Below are 25246 nucleotides of genomic sequence, written 5' to 3' on the forward strand. Positions count from 1 at the left end.
ATAGTAAGTAAGAGAACAGAGAATACCATTATTGAAATGATAAATTGAAAGCACTATTGTTATAGGTAGGTACAGCTTTTTCCCTAGGATGCACTTCTATATTATATAGTGCCTCTTGCAAGCATAATATGAAAATTGCTAATTCAGCACATCAATATCATTTGTCTAAATTATATTAGCTACCATAATACTTCTCTAAAAACTCATGTGCTTTATTTCAGCTCACTTTTTTAAACTGATACACATTGAATTATGCTGTATTAATTTTAGTCTTGTCAAAGAATACCATAAAACTACTTTTTGATAATTGATGATTTATTCCCAAAATGATTGCTAATTCTTCTTTGCTTGTTTAAGATGGAGCACTTCTTATAGCAGTATGCAGAGGTAAAGTTAGTGAAGGCTTGGATTTCTCTGATGACAATGCCCGTGCTGTTATAACTATTGGTATTCCATTTCCAAATGTGAAAGACCTTCAGGTAGGACATCAACACATAACCAAAAGATTTGTAACTTAAATTTGTTATGGCTAAAATACTTCTTCATATACCGAATACTGCTTTCTACATGGTAAAATTGAGAGGCCATGTGGCTTCTATTTTAGATTTTAACACTTGTTAATACTACATACTACAATAAATTTATTTTAAACCATTGTTCGAATACAGCTAGTCATAGTGTTTTTACATTCAAAGTGCCCATTGGCTCAGTTTTTACCAGTTATGGTACAGCTTTTCCCCCTTATTTCAAAGGCTATATCTGTTGCACAGATAAAGACTACTCCTTGATTTATCTGATATAGCAGGATATGTGATAGCTAAGATCCAGTATAAATGATGGGGAGAAGATGATTTTTAATCTACTTGAGGTTGTTTCCTAAGAAAATAAATAACAGATACAAATTAAAGAATGTTAAGATGGGTAAAATAGATATAACCTAGAGGTGAAAGATTTTCATACATTCTTTCATTGTTATCTTAAAGCTCTTTCATTGTTGGTTGCTGCATGTCCACTCTTCAGTTCCCATTGCCTCCTTCAACATCACTGTGTGTGTAGCACTCTTCATTTAGCTTTTCCAAAGGTAATGTTGATGCTTAGTTTGCTTCTTTAAAGTGTGAAATTATTACATGAAATGAGCTCTTCCTGGAAATTGAGAACATTACTTTTTTTTTTTTTGATGATGATGAGTTGAGGCATAGATCTTAAAGTGGCTTCTGAATGTAGTTGTAGGCCTAAATTAACTAAATTTCTGGGTCAGTTGGTAGCTTTGAGTTGACCAAAGTGTCAGCCCTTTCATTGCTGAGAAGTTATTCACCGGGAGTATACTCAGAGACCAACACCTACAAAATCTCCACCTAGCATTCTCAAAACTACAATACCCCGCACGAGGAAATAAGGAAACAGATCAACAGAGCCAGACGTGTACCCAGAAGCCTCCTACTGCAAGACAAACCCAAGAAAGAAACCAACAGGACTCCACTGGCCATCACATACAGCCCCCAGCTAAAACCCCTCCAACGCATCATCAAGGATCTACACCCATCCTGGACAATTGATCCCTCACTTTCACAGGCCTTGGTGCAGGCCAGTCCTCGCCCACAGACAACCTGCCAACCTGAAACATATTCTCACCAGTAACTGCACACCGCACCATAATAACTCTAGCTCAGGAATCAATCCATGCAACAAACCTCGATGCCAACTCTGCCACATATCTACACCAGCGACACCATCACAGGACCTAACCAGATCAGCCACACCATCACTGGTTCATTCACCTGCACATCCACCAATGTAATATATGCCATCATATGCCAGCAATGCCCCTCTGCTATGTACATCGGCCAAACTGGACAGTCTCTACAGAAAAGGATAAATGGACACAAATCAGACATTAGGAATGGCAATATACAAAAACCTGTAGGTGAGCACTTCAACCTCCCTGGCCACACTGTAGCAGACCTTAAGGTGGCCATCCTGCAGCAAAAAAACTTCAGGACCAGACTTCAAAGAGAAACTGCTGAGCTTCAGTTCATCTGCAAATTTGACACCATCAGCTCAAGACTGAAAAAGACTGTGGAATGGCTTGCCAACTACAGAACCAGTTTCTCCTCTCTTGGTTTTCACACCTCAACTGCTAGAACAGGGCCTCATCCTCCCTGATTGAACTGACCTTGTTATCTCTAGCTTGCTTGCTAGCATATATATACCTGCCCCTGGAAATTTCCACTACATGCATCTGAGGAAGTGGGTATTCACCCACGAAAGCTCATGCTCCAAAACATCTGTTAGTCTATAAGGTGCCACATGATTCTTTGCTGCTTTTACAGATCCAGACTAACACGGCTACCCCTCTGATAATGTTAGTGAGACTGCTTGTGTCAGTAACTGCTCATCAGTGTGAGTAAAGGGTTCACGTTTAGATCCATTATGTTTTGTAAAGGGATTAAAAATAATAAAATATGAAAGAAAGATGTAATGAGTAATCTGAGAGAGACTGACGTGCAATGTATGTACCCAAATAAAAAGAGTACCCATTAGACGTGTAACTAATACAGACTTTTGGTTCTTTGCTACCCTGATTGTTGTTTCAGTCCTTCCTGGAGTAGGGGTAGTCAGTGGGAAGATTAAGTATTCATGAAGAAGAGGAACCTGACGTACTGGGAAAACTCTGGCATAACGCAGACAGGAGCTTTGGAAGCTTTGCCACATAATTGTCAGTGCATCTTAGTCCTCATTTGCAATGCTTGTGTTGTTATAGTTTTGGTCCTTTGTTAATCAAATTCAGTGAGAGATTTAGTTCTAAAGGCTTGTCTATACTTCCCGCTAAATCTGCACTGCTGCGATTGATGCAGTGGTGTCGATTTAGTGAGTCTGGTGAAGACAAGCTAAGTCAATGGGAGAGTGCTCTGCCAATCGAAGTTTTTACTCCTCCTCCTGGAGAAGCAGAAGGTAAGTTGGTGGGAGAGTATCTCCTGTTGACATAGCACGGTGTAGACACCACTGTAAGTCAGTCTAAGTTATGTCGACTTCAGCTACGTACCTGAAGCAGCGTGGCTTAAAAGTCGATTTACAGTTTAAGTATAGACCAGCCCTGAGTGCTTGCTAAGTCGTTTTGCTCCACTAACTGGTGGCATATTTCATGACTCTTGGCCACTCCCCTGAAAGAAGCAGAAATGAGGAAATTCAGTTTATGGACTAATTGAAAACCTGAATAAATACGTCTTACAGCATGTGGTAGAAGTTGACATGCTTGAGACATCTTTCCAGTGGGAGCGAATTCCAAAACAAGGGCATGCTACAGAAAGTGCCATATATTTGATATGAAATTCTACGAATTATCTCAAATCTGTTAAGTAGAGTTATTTTATCTTTGTACAGCATCTAGCAGAATGGGAACCTGTCCATGACTAAGGCTCCTAGGTGTTATAGAAGCACAAAAATTATAATTGATTAGTTAGACTTCAGAATACATAAGCTTAAATTTAGTCTTCATACTTTAATTCCCTTTCCCTTCAACTGTACCTCTTGTCAACTTGCTTTATCCATGAATAACGTAAAACTTTGACACATCCTCCAGTGAAAAAATTTCATGGGTTGCCTCGTGACCAAGATAAATCAGATAACTACATTACTAAAGGATACTAAGAGATTTGTATAATCTAACTGAGGAATAAAGAAAATACAGATCAGAGTTCCCATAACTAAAGTTCTCCAAAGCATCTGAAGCCATTTCTTTCACTGTTCAGTTAAGCAAGGGCTGCCAATCTTAATACTGAAAATCTAAGCACAATATTTCAGTGAACAGAATATGTGACTGCTGTTTCTTTTTTCATATGGCTCTTTTGTAACTGAAGAAATCAGTGGGTTTTCCTGCACTATGATATCTTGCTGTTGACATTTGTTAGTTCTAATAATTTAGGAGTATTTACCACTTTTCAACTCACAACATTGGAAGTATTTTTCTTTTACGGCCATAATTGCTTATGGGTGCCTGATTTACACCCAAAGATATGTTGCTACACAGAGTAGAATTTGCTCTTGGTTTACCAGTAGCGAACAGACCAATGGAAGAAGTGTTCAGTGTGATGAAAAGTGTTTGAAGTGAAGAGAGAAGTCAAGAGTGTAGGCAACAGCAAAGCTGGTCTTGTGCTCAAAGTGAATGTCAGTGACACACATTCACTGTTTCATGATAAACTCGTTTAGCACAGTAACTTACTAGAAAATATCCATCAGTTCCAAGAAATATGCATATTTTGCTGTTGAGTTAGAAGGTGGCAGGAGCAACATCTGGCCACATTTAAAAGTGTACTTTTGTCTTCAGTATGACTGTTTCACAACCCTAAAATATATTGCCACCAAAATGTCCCAGTTTTATTTTAAATATGGCACCATAATAAAATAACACTGTTTGGAAGTGGATGCAAATCCTCTAAAGTGAGGCAATTGTTTAAATATAAAATCAATTTCATCCTCCAGGTACATGAGCATCCTCTTCCATAACATCAAAACTAAGAGATACAGCAATACAGTGGAAAAGATTAGCATTTATGTGTCTGGTTAATCTGTGGGCACATATGGATACTAATTAATAGGCCAAGAAGAAACTCTTTGTAAAAAATAAAATGTGGTGGTCCCTACGATATATAAGCCAGAGTGTCATCCTTAACAGTATAATCTAAAATAAATAGGGATTTTCTACCTTTTGGGATCTGAGCATACAAAGGTATTTACATTAAAATATATCCATGTTTGCATTAAATGTTTTATACACAGCTGACCTGAATTCTAATTAGAGGTAACTATCTCTGCTAAGTGTAGAAGTCCAGAGTTTCCACCCTTATGCTAAAGGGCAGTTGGCATGCCATGAGATCAGTCAGGAATATAATGGTTGCAGTACCAAATAAACATAAGAACCCATATTATTCAAATTTATTTGTAACACTATTTATTAGTGTTCTGTGTGTGCCAACTAAACAGTCATCCAGCTGTTGGTTCCTTTTCTTTCCCGGTGATGATAGCCACCACCATTACTACTACATAACTTTGAAAGGTGCTTTATAAAAACCTCATACAGCTGTACAGAGCTAACAACCAAAATGAAATATCACATAATAAACAAACAGTAGAGCTGCCAGACATTAGTTATAAGTAAGCCAAATCAAACAAACAAGTAATAAGTTTGGACTTGACAGGCCAAACTGGCTTAGCTTCTTTAGCTTTTGGGATGCATTCTGCATTTTAAGTGCATAATCAAAGATTTCTTTGTTGTCCAAAATGCATATGTAGGTACTGCTGGGGTGGGGCGGAAGTGAATCCTATAAGGACTAGTAAAATTATATTAGTTTAAGGTGCCTGCTAGCGCAATGTTCTTTGAGTGTTTCTAGCTTAATCTTTTTTTTTTTTAATCACTTATTTCTCATCCATAACATTTTCCTCCTGGCTAAAAGATTGGCACACAGTGTTTTAAACTCAAAATGTGCATATGCTAAAAAGTCTTGTTCCTCATTGTAAAGTTAGAGGGGTAATTAGAAATGCTTTATTTTAGAGACCTTTATATATTAAAATGAAGTTTTGCCACAATTATTTTATAAAGTGGTTGGAACCCTCCCACATTGTCCCTGCAGTAGGTGATCTCCAAAAGTGGGTGATTTTATATTCTAAATGGTATTGTATGCAACACTCAGGGCTGGCTCCAGCTTTTTTGCTGCCCCAAGCGGATCTACTGCGCCTCTTCAGTCTTCGGTGGGAATTTGGTGGCTGGTCCTTCCTTCCGAGAGGCACTGAGGGACCCACCGCCAAATTGCTACCGAAGACCCGGATGTGCTGCCCCTTCCCATTGGCTGCCCCAAGCACCTGCTTCCTGCGCTGGTGCCTGGAGCTGGCCCTGGCAACACTAAACTCAAAGAGGCGAGTCAAGGATAAATTATGATTACCTGTGTGTGTGTGTGTGTGTGTGTGTGTGTGTGTGTGTGTGTGTGTGTGTGTGTGTGTGTGTGTGTGTGTGTGTGTGTATATTTATTTAATACATCAGCCAGATTTGAAATAAAATCTAGAGCCAGACAATACAAACCATTACTGTTCACTGAAAAACACATATCAATATTGTTGGGATATTTTCCAATTTTAAAAGTTAGATTTAAGAAAACTAAATTTTTAAGCAAGGCTAAAAACACTAGCTGCCAATTGCAAGTAGGCTGAACTTCTGAGTATATATATTTAGATATGCCACTGCACAAAGCACCACAGTGATCAATTCTAGATGAGAGAAGGGCATGCACCAGTCTCTTAGCATCAGATCTGAAGAGCTGGCTGGTGCATGGCAATGCTCCTAAGATAATACTGGGAAAGCTAGTTGTTATTGTAGGTATGTTGAGCAAAAGGCAACTAAGGTTCAAAGTGACATCTAGTTAGCACTACTTCTATGTAAATTCAATTGAGGAATGCTTTATTTTGTTCCTAGCTTTAAGCTTGTCAGATATTTCAGAAAGTTCTGGATCAGCCTCGTGTATGTTACTCCTTTTGCCACTAGAGCTCAGATTGTCACCTTTATGGTGGCAGTTCTTCTCCCTGAAGATTTGTTTGTGGCCTTATGGGAGTGCTTGCATGACTGCAAAATAATTCTGAAGTGCACTATAGTGCAGGAAAGAAATGAGGCATCCAGCTGTTATAATGAAATTGGCTGATGATAATGAAGGGCAGGTGCCAAAATCACAATTCTCACTTGGAACTGCAATTCATATTTTGGAAAGATTAAACACTTAGTATTACTGATTGAGATTAAATAAATTTAACATAAAACAGATACTTAGATTCATATATTTCCTTTTCCAGATCTGTTGAATTTATACAGAATAATACACACGCAATATATAATATAAGAGAAAAGCTAGTTTGCTTACAAAAATTCTTACTGCGGTTGATTTGGATTAACAGTTGCAAACTGTGGTTTGCCACCACAGTCTTCGTGGATCAATATACATAACCCCAAAACTAGAAAGGATGTTTTTAGCCTATTTTCATACTTTTCTTTTAATGCTTTTAAATTCTGCTGAGTTAATTTTAAATGATCAAAACACTGGCGCCAATTCCACCTACAGGTTCATAAAATGTGTATGTATTGCCTACAAAATGCATATGAAAATTGGAGTGCCAAGCAATGCTGCTCTCTAGAATACATTTATGACTTTAAGCAGTGTATGTACGTGCATAGGCAGTTGGGCCAAATTAAGCCTTAACGCATTGCCATAAATGATTGAGCTTTGCTGGCTGTTACTGCATTTTACATTCGCAGTTAGCATCCAAAAACCACAAGTCCTATTGCCAAGGGGTTAAATAATACTTGGCCTGCAGAGAAATTGCCATCCTACTTATGATGCAGATTCATTTAATGATTGTACTCATTTAATCAGGCTTAAGTCCTTTTTCTTTCCTTTATGGGCTGGGGCAGCGGGTGCCCTACTATGGGGTTTTCAGGCATTTGAGACCACACATTTAACTGCTCCTACCCTGAAACACTGAAAACAGTGTGACAAAGACAATCAGGAAAAATATAGAGTTTGTACTGATCCCAAAGATAAGAATCTTGGATTATCTCCTCTTCTTAGTGTTTGCCGTAAGTAATACATTGTGATGGCTTTCCTTTAGGCCAATTTATCTAAATATTGTGATCAGTTTGCATCAGAGTTGGATTAAGGCACTGTTTTCTTTGGATATTGCTAATTTAAGAATTACAATTTGTTTTAGGCAGGTGAATGCATTACTACTTGAGTCAGAAACTAATTTACTTTCTTGAATAGCTGATTATATGATGCACTGAATCATGAAAACTTGAGTCTCATGCGGATCAGTCTCTGATATTTAGTCCACTTGTTTGTGGGATATAGGACGGGTGTGGGAATTATTCTATCCTGAAAGAGATTGATAATATATTCCACTCTCATATGGCTATTACTATGTGTCATTTAAATATTTTGTGTGTCCTTTAAAAACTCAGAGCTAAAACAAAAGCATGTTTTAAAGCAGTTGGGAGCTAGAATACAGTGCTTTATATTAAAAATTGATATAGTTATGTTTGTAAGTATATAGAAAATCTTTAATTGCTCAGATAGACAGCCTACGTATTGTAATGTTGAGCCAGACTTTTGCCACCCTCCTCTGTATTGAGTAGTACTTTATTATGCAATAACCCTACTCAGAGTTGTTTTGGCTACCAATACATTTCTGGGTGAAATTAAAGGTATTGGTTTTAACCTTTAAGGCCCTAATATGTTTGGGTCTTGGTTACCTGAGAGATCACCTTCCCCCCCCTCCCCCTCCCCATGTCATTTGACTTTGGGGAAGCCCTCAAGTTGGAACTCCCTCATAGTAAATGAGAGGATGCTTGTGACAGGTTATTCTCCTTGACAGGTCCTCTACGGTGGAATTCATTTAGCTCCTTAGTCCAGCAGAGCCCAGATTTTTTACATTCAGGGGATGCTTCCTTGCTTGCAGGTATCAAAGGAAGCTCGAGGTTCACAAGTGGAGTTTAGGATTGTGGTCCTATGATATAGTTGGGCAGCTTTTCTGTAGATTTTGTGGCAGTCAATTAATTGGAAAATGGATGAGCTAAAAAGTATTGGAAATTATAAAACTTTCTAAGTGTGTTTCAAATTTTAGGAGGTGCTTTGAATAGGCAGCAGATAATTCATAATAAATATAATAAAATAATAAAGATATAGGTCACAAAAGTATATTGCTATTCAACTATCTGGAGATAGAACAGAGACTTTAGAGAATTAGAAATATGCTGAAGACAGAAGATACTGGAACTAATTCTGACTTCCTTTTTAAAAAAGGAAATGCAAGTGTTGAACATTTGTTAGGCAGATCCCTAAAGCATATCACCCAGTGATTTTCTCTGTCACTAAAAAATGTCACTGGTGCTTTATGGAAATACAGTTGCAAGTCAGGTTAATAAAAGGCTTCTTCAGGCTCAGTCCTACAAACCCTTACACTTGCGCATAGATCCTACTTTTCTGAGTGATCCCATTAGTTTCACTAATACTATGTGCAAGCGTAAAGGTTTGTAGGATTGAGGCCTTAGAGACTAGTGTTTTAAACTGGCAGTTTGGTGTTAGCTCATCTCCACTGCTAATATAGCTTGTCTCTGCTCAACCTGCTTTCTAAACATGTTTTATGATTTGTAATTTGATGCTAATGCTAGTGAACTGTGTTGTTAAAGAATATAAATAATGTGACTGAGAAGGCTGTGTCATCCCAAATTCATGTTGTTTGATGCTAAAATAATTCTGTATGTTTGGAATTGTAATGTTATGGATCCAATCCTACAGTCTTTACTCAGGTAAAAGTCCCATTGTAAAGTATGCGGTATAATGCTAAATGTAATTTTCTCCATATCATTGGAGAAAACATAAGGTGCTACTTCAGGTAGTTAAGGATGAGAGGAAAAAGGTTTTCAAATAATATGTTCAGTCTACTTAAATAATGGTAGAGATTTTAAATTGTAGTTCGTATTATGTACTTAATCTGTTTGTTTGAAAACAAGAACCCTTTTAGGATATTATTTATTTATTTTGACTTCCCCTCCCGGCATTTGGCCCAATCCAGCATTCTAGGCACATATTGTTTTAAATGCATTAGTTTAACAGTTTAAACCTACCTTCTTCATATTATGGAAATGAAGATAATTAAGACTTGGAAGAATACTGGACCGCAATAAAAAAAAGATGATGTTTAGGAAAAGGAGACCATAGGACCAATTCTGTATTATTTAAAATGCCTTCATATTGTTTAAGAATCAGATTACTACAGCAAGAATAAAAAGAGAAACATTAAAGTACTATGTAAAGCTGTAGTACTTTCAGTGGTCGAGTTTGGCTCTAAAGAAGCAGGAAAATATGTTTCAGAGCCAAAATGACTTCTTTGGCTGTGACCAGGATTTCCTCTGCCTACCTCAGGGACCTGAAAATAGAGGTAGGAAAATTTGATTTTGGAGCCAAGTGTGACTTGTTTAGTTCAAGTCATAATTTACTGTTCTTTCTTTGGGGGCCTGAAAATAAAAAGACTTGCTACGAAATGTTGATAATGGGCAACTCTGATAGTGCAAGCATTAACCTGACTTTCCCAGATAGGATTTCTCGACTTCCACTTCCCAGGTGCTTTTTTGAGTGTACCACAGTAGAGCATACTTTATAATTGTAGAACAGTTAAGTGAGACCTTTACTCAACCAAAATATGTAGGAAAAACATTCAAACCCTTTTATGTGAATAGATGTGTAAAAAGAAAATAAACTGGATAACACTGCAGTTTCTGTGCATTGATATTATTCAGCAACTGGAAGAGGGTTTGACTTATAATGAGAATCTTTTACATATTTCCTTTAGTCAGCTGCTATGATTTGAATATAAACTATGAAGGCAAATACCCTTCTTATTGTTTCCAGGAGTGTAATCTGTGAGCCATGATGGAACACATTTGAATTTCATTTTTCATTGCTATGTATTCAGTATTTTAATGTAAAGAAATCAGTTGTACTGCTGGGGTTTCTTCACTTCTTTGATGAAGAATCAACAAATCAAAACTGGTGATGGAAATTTCCAGTTAATAAACAGCAACTTTTCTTAATATTTAAACTTATTTCCATCCGTGTCTCAACCTTTTTAGCTTGTATTTTTTCCTTATTGTTCCTTGTATAGGGAAAGAGAAATTTACACTAGTTAAATGCTGACTGAAATACATTTTTATTCTGAATGAAAATGAAGCTTCTGTTCTACATGACACTGTTGGTTCATTTTTCTTGCACTAGTGTAGACTATCACTTCATGGAAGCAGTTATGGTCCTCATTTACCTATGACTTTCACACTTGAGTCAATTAAAAAAATCAGTTAATAAAAAACAGATACTGTGAGCCATGCAAATACTAATATTAAATAGCTAAATCCTAGAATTAGGAAATTTTCATTTTTAATCCCATCATGTTTTGGGAAAAGTAAATAGTCATTTTAAGATACAGGAAAATTGATACATAGTTACAGTTTTTTGGAAATGTTGTTACAAAGATTTTTGGCATTATTTGAATACTATACAATGAAGTTTAAAGTGTCTCTTTAAAATGAAACTGGATGTTTTATTATTGCTCTACAGTTTTGAAAGTTCTAAACTGTTTGTTTCTGAACAATTTTGCTTTAAAAGGAAAACTATCAACTTGTTATTATGTTAAATTATGTTAACTGACTTAAAATAGTATATCTGCTGTAATTACAAGAAACACCATATGTTCAGTATAACTGAAAAACTCACTCAAAAAATAACTTTATTGCTTACACTAAGTGATATCAAATGCAAAAGTGTGGTCAATTTCATTGTTTCTTTTGTACAGTCAGTTTCTCCCTTGCTGAAAAGGGGCAAACACTAACGGGATCATAAAAAACCCTTATAAAATTTTAAAGGAAAAATAAACATGAGATACTATTCAAAGGATGCTCTTATAGAAGCTGGTTTTTAAAAGAATAGTAAGTCATCTGATCTAAAGGAAGGGCCAGTGAATAAGGATATGAGTGCTATCCATCTAGATGCTCATGTGCCCCTCTCCTTTCCATCACTGTACAAGTATATTTAGTAACAAATTGAATAAAATACCTTCTTAAAATAGTAAAGGTTGTGATGAATAGATTTGATTATTTGTAGAAGATTGCAATGCACAACATTATTAGCAAGCCCCCAGATTTACAATAACAGTGATTAGGGGCCATAGTTTGAAATTTCAAGAGGCATGTATTCAAATTGTGAGTATTAAAAGATTACTAATTATGTGTGTGTTAAGTTTTCCAGGTAATTGGCATTATGTGATTGTCTTGCAACCAGGTACCATAAATTATTCCAGCTTGTTATTGTAAAGCAGGGGTCGGCAACCTTTCAGAAGTGGGTGCTGAATCTTCATTTTTTCACTCTAATTTAAGGTTTCGCGTGCCAGTAATACATTTTAACGTTTTTAGAAGGTCTCTTTCTATAAAAGTCTATAATATATAACTAAACTATTGTTGTATGTAAAGTAAATAAGGCTTTTAAAATGTTTAAGAAGCTTCATTTAAAATTAAATGAAAATGCAGAACCCCCCAGGACCTGGGCAGTGTGAGTGCCACTGAAAACCAGCTTGCGTGCCGCATTCAGCACCCGTGCCGTAGGTTGCCTACCCCTGTTGTAAAGTATAGTAACAATGGCAGTGGTTACTGAGGACTGTGGTATGTAAAACATGACATCTTGTCAAGGTGGTTGGGAGGATATTGCTCTTGTTCTCAATTTTTTCTCTTTGGAGGAAAATAAGTTAGGGTTTAGCCCACTTAAATACCAGATGTAGATAAAAGTTTAGCTTTGGCATTTGAGCCACTTTTTGTGGAGAATGTGGCCAGAAAGGGGTGATAAAACTAAATTCAGAGTGCTTTTTGTTTTTGTCTCGAAAATTTTAAAAGCCATTCAACAAGTGTAAGCTATGCTTGCTGTCAATTTTGCGTATTAGCCTGAAGCAGAAAGAAATTTTAGAGAGACTATACATCCTTTGCCTTAAAGACATTTATTTTGCTAATACTGAAAAATAACTCCTCTCCCACCATTATTCCCAGTACTAATTATGCTGCAAAAAGTTTTTATGTAAATAAAAAATTATGGATAGTAGAGGCTGGGTTTTTGGTAACTATCTGCAAAATTTTGTAAACTATAGAATTCCTCTGGCTTAGAAGATACATTTTAAGTTCAGATTATCAGACAAGGCTAGTGGATGCATTTCTCTTCTGCTGGTGCAACAGTAATGTCAATATGGTGGCACAGATTAAGAGAGTCATCCCTAAATATATCCCTCAGTTTAAGCCTTTGGATAAATAATAGAGCAAATCGAAACTTTTCTTTTACCTTTAATAGTTTACTTTTCTGATCCATGAAAAATTCCAAAGTGATTTTCTTGTGTTTATCTTGTCCTTAGCAAGTAGTGTTGACCTTTAAGTTTTACTCTACTGTCAAGAATGTTGAAGGCTGTAAAAGTGAGACTATCACCTTGGGGATTTGTAAGGATGACTGACACTTACCACTTCACCTTAGACGCAGTGGCACTGCGCGTATGCAGCAGCGTTGTACCTCAGGGGAAGCTGTTTTGATTTTTTCATTTCTGCTTCAGCTGGAAATGGATTGAATTTTCCTCTTCAGAGGAGAGTTTTTGGTTGCATTAGATTTTAATCAAGTCACTTGTTCACAGTCCTCAAAGCCTACAAGACTGAGATAGTAATGGGCCTGGGGTGAATGTGCTAGATGATTTGTCAAACCGCAAAACTTCAAGATCGGTGAAATGCCACATGCTGTCGTTGACAATACTAAAGTGTTCAGTGGCTCTAACATTATATACATCTTTCCTACAGTCTTTGTCACTGGATTAAGAGTGAGAATACTTGGGAATGAATGAAGTGCTTCCAGTGAAAAGGCACTCTGGTGGATCAAAAATAAAAGAATATATCTGTTCACATGTAGTTGTTAATACTGTTCTGGCACAGAAAGATACACAGAGAAATGATAAGATGCAGGATCATGATAGTTGTCTATGGGTGCTCCCTCATATTTATAGTTTGATTATGGGGTTAGTCTATCAAATTGCCTCAGTGATTTTTTTACTCTACAGCCTCTCTTCCCTATTGTGACTTATCTCATTCTGTTTCCATCTGCCATTTCCTTGATTTTTGACTAGCTTTGATTCCATCTCCATTACAGGAGACATGGCCCGCAGTACTGCTCCATTCAAACCCCATGAACTCCAGAGCCCAGTCATTTTTGAGTTGTACTGTATGGAAGAAGCAGTCTGCAAAATGCAGAGATTTGAATATATGGTGCTGTGTTCTGGAGCTGCAGATGTAACTACAGAGATGAGAACCTTCTTCTCGATTACCGTTACAGAAAAAAACCCTAAAAAGTGTATGTTGGAGAGGTTGAGATCTGCATGGTGGGGACTGGGAGGTCCGTGACGTTCTAAGGACGGCAGTCAAAAAAAGGAGTTGATTACTTAAAATATTTTAGAGTTCAGATAGCTTTGCACTATTCGTGCCCTTTTATTTCACATTCATGCCCATACATTAAGGCGGATATTTTTGTGGGCCTTTAAACCTTAAAAATAAATTAGATATTAAAACTGCTAGTGTCAACTTGTGAAATATTTGTGCTCTTGTAGTAAGATTAGTTTATAGCCTCAGTAAGCTTCAGCCACTAGAAGGCGATATGATTGCACACAGCTGAGCTTGTCTGATTATCCAGCCCATAGCAGTGCTACAGAAGACTGTGGGTGGCGACAGAGAGACACAGCACAGCATTCTATAGATAACCAAGCAATACAAAGACTTGATCGTATCGAAAGATAGTATTGACCCTTAGCATATCTTTAAACGCTATACACACGTGAAGATTTTTTTTTAAACAGAAAGATGTGGCAACTGTGTGTGAAAGTGAGGTATAATGATCTGTATTAAGTAATCTGGATTTTATCTTTAGCACTCTGCAAGGTGTTCATTGGTATGATTATAAAATAGCTATTCCTACAGCATAAACAGAAACTGGTTTGACAGGTTACAGGTGATAGACATTGCATATTTCAAGCCTTTGTTTGCCCATGAAATGACTGCAAACCAGTTTGAAAGTAGTGTCCTACTGTTAATATCTTAGTCTTTATGGTTAACAAATTGAGACTGTGTGTTTAGATACAGCTTTAGTGAGCCTTCTGAGGAGTGAAACATGTTCTGTGATGTACCTTGGTCTTTACATGTTCACTATTTAGTCTTAATTCTCACAGATGTTGTTACTACTTTTGAAGGAAAAAATGTTAAATGCTACAACTGTTTATGCTACTTCTACTTAAAAAATTTCAAACAAAAAAAGAAAATAAGGGATATGATGTCTTTCACTTTCCTACATTCACAAACTTTTATGGTCACTTGGCACTCATCAAGAGGGTGACTAGATGGCAAGTATGTTCTGAACAAGTATGAAGGCAGATCCTAACTGGACATGAGATTTTAAGAAGATAGATTTAAGACCTTTTTTTTTTTCTTTTTTTTTTTAATATATTGTGACAAAGTTCCTCCTCTACCTTGGTAGGTCCTGCACTTATTTGTCAGATTTGGCTCACCTCAGTGATCTTCCCCACAGTCTGGGTCAACTTCTCCTGTGTCTGGTCAGGAGTTGAGAGGTTGGGGGGAACCCGGGCCCACACTCTACTCCGGATTCCAGCCCACGGCCCTGTGGTTTGCAGGTTGTCCTAGAGTGCCTCCTGTAACAGCTGCATGACAGCTACAATTCCCTGGGCTACTTCCCCATGGCCTCCTCCAAACACCTTCTTGTATCCTCACCACAGGACCTTCCTCCTGGTGTCTGATAACGCTTGCATTCCTTAGTCCTCCACAGCACAGCCTCTCACTCTCAGCTCCTTGCGCCTCTTGCTCCCACTCCTCCACACACTTCTTCTCCTCTGACTCCCCCTCCCAGACTGGAGTGAGCTCCTTTTTAAACCCAGGTGCCCTGATTATCCTGCCTTGAATTGGCTGCAGGTGTTCTAATCAGCCTGTCTGCCTTAATTGGTTCTAGTAGGTTCCTGAGTTCTCTAGTGCAGCTCCTGCTCTGGTCACTCAGGGAACAGAAAACTACTCACCCAGTGACCAGTATATTTGCCCTCTACCAGACTCCTGTACCCCACTGGCCTGGGTCTGTCACAATAATTTTTGCTTTTTAAATCTGCAGTGGAAGGATGTAGGGGAGGGATATGTATGTGTACCCATAAATGCACAAATATATTGGTAGAGTGTCAATATTTGTTTAGCCTTATCCAATCTGGAATCATCGTATCTCTAGTCTCTTTAGCAGTGACTCTCAAAGCACCACCAGTGGTACTATAAAGAAGGTAGCAGGTTTCTGGTGGAGGGTTTTCATCAGTGCTGCCTTCAGTGTTTACATTATGTCATTACAATGCTGAGTTTTGCCTTGTCTTCAGTGTTCTTTCTGTTGTGTATCAGTTTGTAATTTAAAAGGGAACATAGAGAACATTGGAAAAAATAGTTTCTGAAGTGCTGTTATATCTAAGAGTGAGCATGACTTTTAACTTGTGGCAGAGACCCAGTTTGGTTTTTTTTTCCATTTTAGCAAAATATAGCACTGCATTTGGTTAAATAAAATACGGCCTCTAAAAAATCTTGAAATAGGCCAGATAAAATAAAACACAACCATACTGATTTTGTCTATTTAAGTTACTCGGCATATAATACCTTGTACTTTAGTTTAGCCATTGAAATTTATATTGTGATATTTATACTGATACATGTGTTTATGGTATGCTGATATTGAACAGTAATGCTCCTAATGCACATTCTCTCTCTTCCAGTTTGGTTTGCTATAAACTGTTTAGGTCTAAGGTCCTAGTCCTTGGCTGAAGATAAAACATTTTGCCTGAGTGTCTGGTGGACAATGTGTTTATTTTTACTGAAGTAAAGTTTCTTAATAGTTTAATCAGTAGTTTTAACAGATTAGTTCTTATTCTTATTTATGGGTTGAACTCTTAGTCCTAAAGAGCTTTCATGAGTGAATAAGACAGTCTAATATTTCTCATATATATTGTTTATGTGATGGTATCTTAAACTTCTAGTGTCATATGCACTTATATTCACCTCAGTTTTATATGAAACTGCCATAAAGGGAAATTTTTTTTTTATTTACTGAAACATTAAACTAAAAGTATACAATTTAAATGTTGCTGTGGCTAGAATCATCCCACTGTTTGTTTTTTCTCCAGAAGCTATTAATTCATAATAAGCTGCTCTTTGCGATGCCCTAATGTTATATATTAAAAGTGTTTGGTTTTGTTAAATTAAATAATGTGCTGCTCTCTGACACGTGCAAGTTAAGGCACTATACAGGTTTCTTCATGTAACGCTGTAAATAAACCTCCACTCTGACGTTCCACACCCCAGTTACTCTCCTAAGCATCACCTCAGCATGTGGCCATAATGGAGTATTTAATGCTGTTTTCACCATAGGCTAGCCAGGCTATTATTTCGTGTATCACCTGAATCAAAGATGAATCCAGGTCTTCGCAGGTGAAGCATTGTCATTTCACCTAAACCAGTCTCCATCACCCTTCAAAACCATCCCCAAAGAGCTTGTCTAGTAAAATGCTTTTTAACTTTCTCTAGTGATAGCCTTCTGCTTAGGAAAGCATTGTAAAGTACATTTGAATTGTAATATAAACTGCTGCAAAATCTCTCCAAATCACAGTAAGCAAAGTTTGTTTATATCATTTAGTTTTTGTTGAAACTCAGCAAATTTCTCAGTTAAACTTTCCATAATGGGGGAAGTCTGTCTAATTAAGTATTAAAAGAAAGAGTAGTTAACAGTATAATGTTGTTAGACTTCAGCTAATGTGGCTGTGACCATGACCTCCCAGATTAGATCAAAGACTAATCTCTGTGACAGCTGCAAGATGGCAGAGCTTGCCATAGGCCTTCTGCTGCCGGCTTGCTGAAACTATTTGTCTGTAAAGCATGCCTGATAGCTAAGAGTATATTTTTAAGGATGAACAGGTAAAGTAAAAGGCTGTCTTTTGACATTTTAACTAATCCCTTCTAGCCTGTGGTTTACTGCACATTTTAGGATAGTTGCTAGCAGGAGAAACTGGCTTTTTCACATATGCATCAGGTCATTTCGAAATTGGGTGTTGATTGATTCCTGATAATTCAGAGTTATACAATGAAATAGATTCTGATTGGATTAAAATGACATGCACTGGCCTTTTACCTTTACTAGACTTATAATGAATCCTTACTCTCAGCAATCTAAATAGTCACTTCATGCTGAAACCTGATCTTTAGAGTGAGAGAAACGGAATACTTTATTTGTCATCCATTGTTCATATAATTATATATAGACCTCAATATTTGTTATCTGATGTGACAATGTTTTTGCTGACTTTATTTATATGAATATACCTCTGTGTGTAGATGTGACACTGCCTGCAATAATTGTAATTGGTGTAAAACAGAATGACAAGTTATTCTGATATTGCTTTACTAGACTTTTAAAGTAGCAAGAAACTATAGAAATGATAAAAGTATTAATGTTGACAAAAGGCTTTGTGAAGAAATCATGTTGAGAAATTTATCATGAGAGTAAGAGTACTATGAAATACTTTCAGAAGAACTTTGTGGCTGTTTAATATATTAAAATATTCATTAGGTTTACCCCACTTCTTAGATTGTTTCCTACATTTTATTCTCCACCTCAAATCATTTAAAAGTACTGTCTTTGGTTATTCTAACTGCGGTTACATGTATGTAATACACAGATATGTGTAATTACAGTTTAAAGGTTTTTGTAAAGAATTATATGAATGTTTACAAACTATTTGGGGGAAAAGGCTTCTATGTGTTCAAAAATAACAAAGGAAACCGTATGTACCAGTCAATAAACTCTGAGTGACTGGAACAAATATTAAATCTGTGAAATCAACTGAATTTACTTTCTGACTGTAAAGATTGATTGTAAATTTGACAGCTGTTTCAAAGGGCATAAGTAACAAATAAAAATTTCTTACCCAAATTCAAGTTGAAAGTTACCTGTCAGATGTGGTTAGAAGTCTGCTGTTTTCTCTCCTGAAGCATGTCCTTTCAGATGTCAGTTTAAAAAGGTTAATACTGTGCAAAAGAGCAGTGAAAAGAACCTTTCTTGTGTAGTTTTATGTCTTTTTTAAACCAATACATTTTGAAAATATATATTGGAGCTGGATATATTTTCCAAATAAGAGATCATTCTTCACATTCTCAGAATGGACCTTTAATAATCATTATCCTTGTGTTTGAAATGGGATGGCAAGGGGTTTCTCTTGTAGTTGATATCAGCACTGCTCCTTGACTAGCGAGGAGAGGTTCCATTTACCTGGGGGAGCTGGCTTTTTCCTCCAGGAGGCTTACCACTCCTTACTGACTCTGGCCCAGGAGATCCTAGCCCTCTTCTCTAGCTGGCAACATACTACACAGCTGCTCCAGCAGTCCAGGATTTATGTAAGAAATGCCTTTGAGTTCAGGTTATAGAGCAGAAATTTATTATTTATTTCATTTACTTCTCCTTTTCTTTTTTAAAAAAACATGGTAGTACTTCAGAAGTGTTCCCTCCTTTGCCCAAATATTACGTTTACTTCCCATGTCTGCTGTGGTGTTTTAGATGTATTAGTCCCAGAATATTAGAGAGACAAGGTGGGTGAGGTAATATCTTTTATTGGGCCAACTTCTGTTGGTGAGAGAGCCAAGCATTCGAGCTTATGTAGAGCTCTTCTTCATGTCAGTTCTCTCAAAAGCTTGTCTCTCTCACCAACAGAAGTTGGTCCAATAAAAGATATCCTGGGACTGACACAGCTACAATTACACTACATGCAGTTTCTTTTCTGCAGTTCTGCCAGGTGTTGAGGGAATTACTCCCAGTATTAAACCGTTGCACATGTCTGTCAGTTGTGTATTCCTTGACAGAAACTAGCTGTGTTGGATACAATTAGGTGTGCTCTGGTAGCCTGGTAAGCTTGGATGGTATGTGATTTTAGCAACTGGAGTACTCTGCTGTCTGCTGTAAGGAATGAAATGAGGATGATGTTGTATGGCATGGCAGGAGTCAGTCTTAGACTATACTTGAAAATGATGGAAATGACCAAATTTAGTGCTTATCCATCCTTTACCAGCAGGCCACTGAGGTCTGGATAAACATATGATTACTGTATTGTGAGTGATAAGCTATTACTGAGTGAACCCCATATTACGTATGAGTAAAATAAGCAGAGTGAAGAACATGAATTATACCTGAAAAACAGAAATATTATTTAGAAGTTTAATAGAGAGCAGTCAATCAAGTAAGTTTTGGATATTGTAGTGTTTTAGATCATTCATGGTTAAGTAGATACAATTTATATCTGTGGACATAAAAGCTTAGAGTGATTACACAAATCCTTTGCAATGTTCAACTGAAACAATGTTCAGTATTGTAAACTTTATGTAGAATATATAAAAATTCTTACTGCCTTTTATTAGGTCTGTTGATAAGCTAATCTGTAATTTCTCAAAGACTGGAAAATAGGTCCTAAACTCCACTGTATTTTTAGAAAATACAGCATCAACACTTACTGTACAACTGAAATATATAAACACTGATGAGTCAATACAGGAAACACATGTCCAAAATTATCTCCACTTTGCACATTCCAAAAATTTGTGATAAAACTTTCAATTATGAATTTTATGATATTTTTGCAAAATGAGAGCTAGAAGCTTAGCATTAAAATATTATTTCAATTATATTTGATGAACGGTGGTTCTTATGCAAATGACACTAATATTAGCTATTACCAGGCACACAGCTCTGCCTTTAGTCTGAGACAGCGCTAGTCTAATCTTAAGCAAAGAATGGTCATTATCCTTAATTGGTTAGTGGTTTGTTGTGAACAAATAGGGTCTGAGATGGGACCACCAAACTCATTTCACTTGTGGTTTAAGCAGGGCTTGGATGAAATTTCCTCTGGAAAGAAAGATTTTTTTTTAACACAGCGTTCTATCTAACAACCTCCTCCCTCACTCTCTCTTATACCCAATAGATTAACCACTTTGGTGTGTTTTTAATTTTACTGTATAATTTTGCAAAAGGAAATATTTAAAATAATATTTTGACTTTATTTTAGGTTGAGTTAAAGAGGAAATACAATGACCAGCACTCAAAGACAAGAGGCCTTTTACCAGGTAGCCAGTGGTATGAAATTCAAGCTTACAGGGCTCTCAACCAGGCACTCGGCAGGTCAGAGAACTGAATATTATTTAAATATTTTCATTTTTAAACTCCTTTCTCGAGCATGATCAATCCCTCATTCTTAGCACTGGAGGTATTTTTGCACGTCATCTTCATGTTATCCTTGGAATTGTTTAAAATACAGATATTCAGATTTCTGCTTTCTTCAGATAGGCATCAGTAAAATCTAACTGTAAGAGGTTGCCATAACACATCAAGCAAATATTAATTAGGAAACTGTATTGCCCTTTTAAATTCAGGAACTCTTTCATATTTTATAGAGCAATTAGGGCCATGGAAGTATCAAATGCAAAGATTTCCTACTGACACTTAAGTCAGTGGGTATCTTTCATTTCAAAGTAAATAACTTTGTGAACTATAATTCCTGCCTTGTAAATATTTCTGCCCTGAGTACTCTATGGAACAAATGTCTTGTAACAACTAACGCGGTTAAAACTAGACTGACGTCTTGCAAATCAAGAGGCAAGATATTTGGCAAGCTGATGTTTTTGCTGAACAATGATTGGGGAGTGAGAATGTAATCAAGCTGTTGTCCTCAGTACTGCTTTAAAGAGATTGCATGGTAACTGGGTTCCTTTTGACATGACTGCTGTCACTGAGACTTTCTGAAAGAGTAGTGTTTATTGGAACTAATTGAGGTCAACACTTGCAGTGGCATATGGAATAGAGACACTAAACCCACAGCTAGAATGGGTATAAATAGCCGTGTAGCCAGTGAGGCACTGCTTCAGCGAGTGGAGACCTGCTAGAACCCTACAGTATATATGGGCTTTCTACATGCCCAAGCACCACCTCCCACATCCACACTGCTATTTTTAGCAGTGTCCTGCTGCCAGAACGTTTCCTGGACTGCAGTGAAAGGCTCTGGCAGCAGGGAAAGGCTCTGGTAGGGCGGCAGCAGGGAAGGGCTTCAGCAGTGGAAGCTGGCAGAGCCTGTCCCCACTGGGGGGTAGTCTTTCCTGCAGAGGGGAATGGCTCCAGCAGCAGGAAAGCAGCAGGACACTACACTGCCAAAATTAGCAGTATAGATGGGGAGGCATAGTTTGGGTGAATAGAGAGCCTATATAGTATTTTAGTCGCATAGATGCCTCCACTCTTCAGACATGTCTTTTCTCTTCTTGCCTAAGCTATGCCTCACTTGCTATGCTGCTGTTTATACTCATGCTGTGCAGAAGTACCCTAAATTTGACTTCCTACAGCATGCGAGGGATGTATATAGTGGGTGGGGAAGGGATTGGGGGAATATGATGGAGAATAGTAAAAGATCATGATATACATACTCATTGTTAGATATCTATCTTGTTAATTTCCTTTTGGGGAGTGAGAGTAATTTTAAAAATAAAAAAATTTAGTTCCAGGAGGGTGCAAGAGTGGTGATCAGTGGTGGAAGACTTACTGAAGGAAGTGAGTTTGAGGAAGAGAGTTTGGTTGTGTAGTATACAGGCAGGGGCGGCTCCAGGCACCAGCGCAGCAAGCGCATGCTTGGAGCGGCCTGCTGGTTGCTGTGAGGGTGGCAGTCAGGCTGCCTTCGGTGGCATGCCTGCGGGAGGTCCGCCAGTCCCATGGTTTCAGCAGCAATTCAGCAGCGGGTACACTGAAGGCACGGGACCAGCGGACCTCCCGCAGGCATGCCACCGAATCCGCATTACCAGCAGACCTCCTGCAGGCATGCCGCCGAAAGCCGCCTGATTGCCGTGCTTGGGGCTGCAAAAGACAGAGAACCGCCCCTGTATATAGAATATTTTGTCTGTCTAAAAATATAGACATTTTTCACTTAAAATCTGTTGCTAATGAAAGGTCTTCATTGTATGACTGACTATTTAATGGATGCACTTTAACCTGAGCTGAAAGGGAAAGACAGGCTCCCCTTCTGGAGTATTTGGAAAAGCCTCAGTTGCATACAGGGGAGAATAATTCTGGTTTATATTATAATTTGACCCAGATTTTATTATATTGAGCCGTGGAAACGAAAAACCAGTACATTTCAGTGCATTTATAAAAGAGAATATAAATCAAAATACAGGATTTGCTGACAGTCCTAGAAAGTGGTTGCCGCAGATATGTAAGCTTCTTTCTGTAAAAGAGTCCTGCAGGGATTGTTGGGAGCAGAAGCATGTTAGTCTTGAATCTGGCACTTTTCTCTTAATATAGTGCTGTTACCGTATATGAAGTAACATAAGTCCATGAAATGTAATAACAACCTTTGGGAATATACCAGATGGTGTGCATGACCAGGTGACAACTGGGCGATGAACTCCTTGCAATGCTGCTTTACTGAAAGTGTGGGATCTGTTTCCAGTAGATATAATTCATTTAAATGGCAAGTTAAAACAGCACTTATTAAAGCACTAAAAAATGAAAAGCTCGGAAGGAATCTTTTGCCTTGAATTGTTTTGTTAGTTTTTTCTTTCATGGGAGGCTTTAAAGATATTCAAGAAAAAATTCTTAGCTGAGCTAGTTATGATGCTGTGAATTAGAAGATTTGGATTCTAATCCTATCTCTAGACACAGTGATGTTGTATATCCAATCAGACTTCTTTTTGCCTCAAGGAGTCTGGTGGCACCTTAGGTTACGTCCAGACGACCCGCTGTATCGGCGGGTAGCAATTGATTTTTCGGGGATCGATATATTGCATCTCATCTAGACGCGATATATCGATTCCCGAACGCGCTCCCGTCGAGTCCGGAACTCCACTGGAGCGAGCGGTGGTAGCGGAGTCGACACGGGGAGCCGCCGACGTTGATCCTGCACAGTGAGGATGGGAGGTAAGTTGGAATAAGATACTTCGACTTCAGCTACGGTATTTCAGTAGCTGAAGTTGCGTATCTTACATCGACACCCCATCCCTAGTGTAGACCAGGCCTGAAAGACTAACAGATTTATTTGGGCATAAACTTTCTTCAGAAGTGAGGTTTTTCTTCTTTCCTTTTCTTCCACAAAAGCTTATGCCCAAATAAATATGTTAGTCTTTAAGGTGCCACCGGACTCCTTGTTGTTTCTGTGGATATAGGCTAAAACCACTGCCCCTTGATACTTTTTGCCTCAGTTTTCCTTAATTTGTAAAATAAGGATAATAATGTTTATGTATCTCTCATGGGATTGTGTAGTCCAGTTAATTTATTTTTGTGTAGTTCTTTGAAAACTCTTATCTGAAATACACTGTAGAAGATCATATATTATAAAAATAATTATTGCTTCCTATAAAGTAGCACTTCAGGATTGTTACAGAAAGCCACTTTTTAACAAACTTTTAATTACAGAGTCAACAACCATCATTACCTTGCATCTTGATTTTTTCTTTGTATAGAACCTTATTTTATTAAAACCTTGACAGAAAATACTAAAGCAAGTACATAGTTTTATAAGTCTTTGTACAGCCACACTCAGTGCATTCCCATATCTTGCCCCTACATTCTTCTCTACTCTCCTTTCAGTACTTATCCTGTCTTTCCTACAACAGTAGATTGCCAAACAAATAACGTCTGTTGTAATTATTAGACATCAGGTGCTCCGTTTGTGAAATAATGTGTGACCTAGTTTGTGTTATCAAATGGTCATTCTTGTGATTCTAAGAATTGTGTGAAAAAGCAGTTTCTATGCTTAATTGTCTTCTGATACAGTTTTTACATTCCTTCTCTGACAGATATCTCTCTTGCTGGAGCTCAGGAAAGCACATCTGACACATCTTTGCATCTTTTGTGCTTCCAGCTGTATGCAAAAGAGAAATAGTTTTCAGTTTTAGACATTTTATTTATAATTCTTTTTCATTGTTCTCCTGTAGGTGTATTCGTCACAAAAAGGATTGGGGTGCTCTTGTGTTAGTCGATGATCGCTTCAGGAGTAACCCTAATAAATACATAACTGGTAAGATATTCAGATTCTCCTGGGAAAGATCCTAGTATTAGGATGTTGTGTTGGAAAATCTAGGCTTCAAGAGGTGATTTCCCAAAGAAATCTGTTATGTGGGGAGAGGCTACAATAAAATATATCCATTAAAGTCGGCAGTTGTGCAGCTAGAATTCTGAACAACTGTAAAACCCTGCTTCTGGGTGTCAGGCTTAAAATGCAATGAAACACACAAATTAGTCATTCTGTTATTTTAATTTAATTCCCATTCAGAACATGCTGGTAGTAAGATTTATTGAGGAAACTTCAGTTTATAGAATTTAACTGACATTGTTCAAAATGAAATTTATAACATATGTAAGAACTATTATCCATGATAAATAGAAAAATAAAGGTACTGACTTGCATTCATTTGTATGAGTAGTTTTTCACTCATAGTGAAGTGCAGGGGCTAATGTTAGCAGTTAGAGGTTTAACCAGCTGGTTTGTAGACATGAACAGGTAGAGGCACCACCATTCCTTTCATAGCATCATTGAACAT

At 37.5% G+C, this 25246-nt stretch overlaps 1 protein-coding gene across 1 annotated transcript in view; it reads left to right on the forward strand.

Annotated features, from left to right (window-relative positions):
- Window positions 1-25246, forward strand: part of BRIP1 (BRCA1 interacting protein C-terminal helicase 1) — a 112567-nt gene that overhangs the window by 81470 nt on the left and 5851 nt on the right. The window contains 3 exon segments of the mRNA XM_030536627.1: window positions 358-479; window positions 20734-20846; window positions 24641-24723. Coding sequence (XP_030392487.1) covers window positions 358-479; window positions 20734-20846; window positions 24641-24723 — 318 coding nt within the window.

Source organism: Gopherus evgoodei, chromosome 17 (genome assembly GCF_007399415.2).
Source record: "Gopherus evgoodei ecotype Sinaloan lineage chromosome 17, rGopEvg1_v1.p, whole genome shotgun sequence".
Lineage (NCBI taxonomy): Eukaryota > Metazoa > Chordata > Testudines > Testudinidae > Gopherus > Gopherus evgoodei.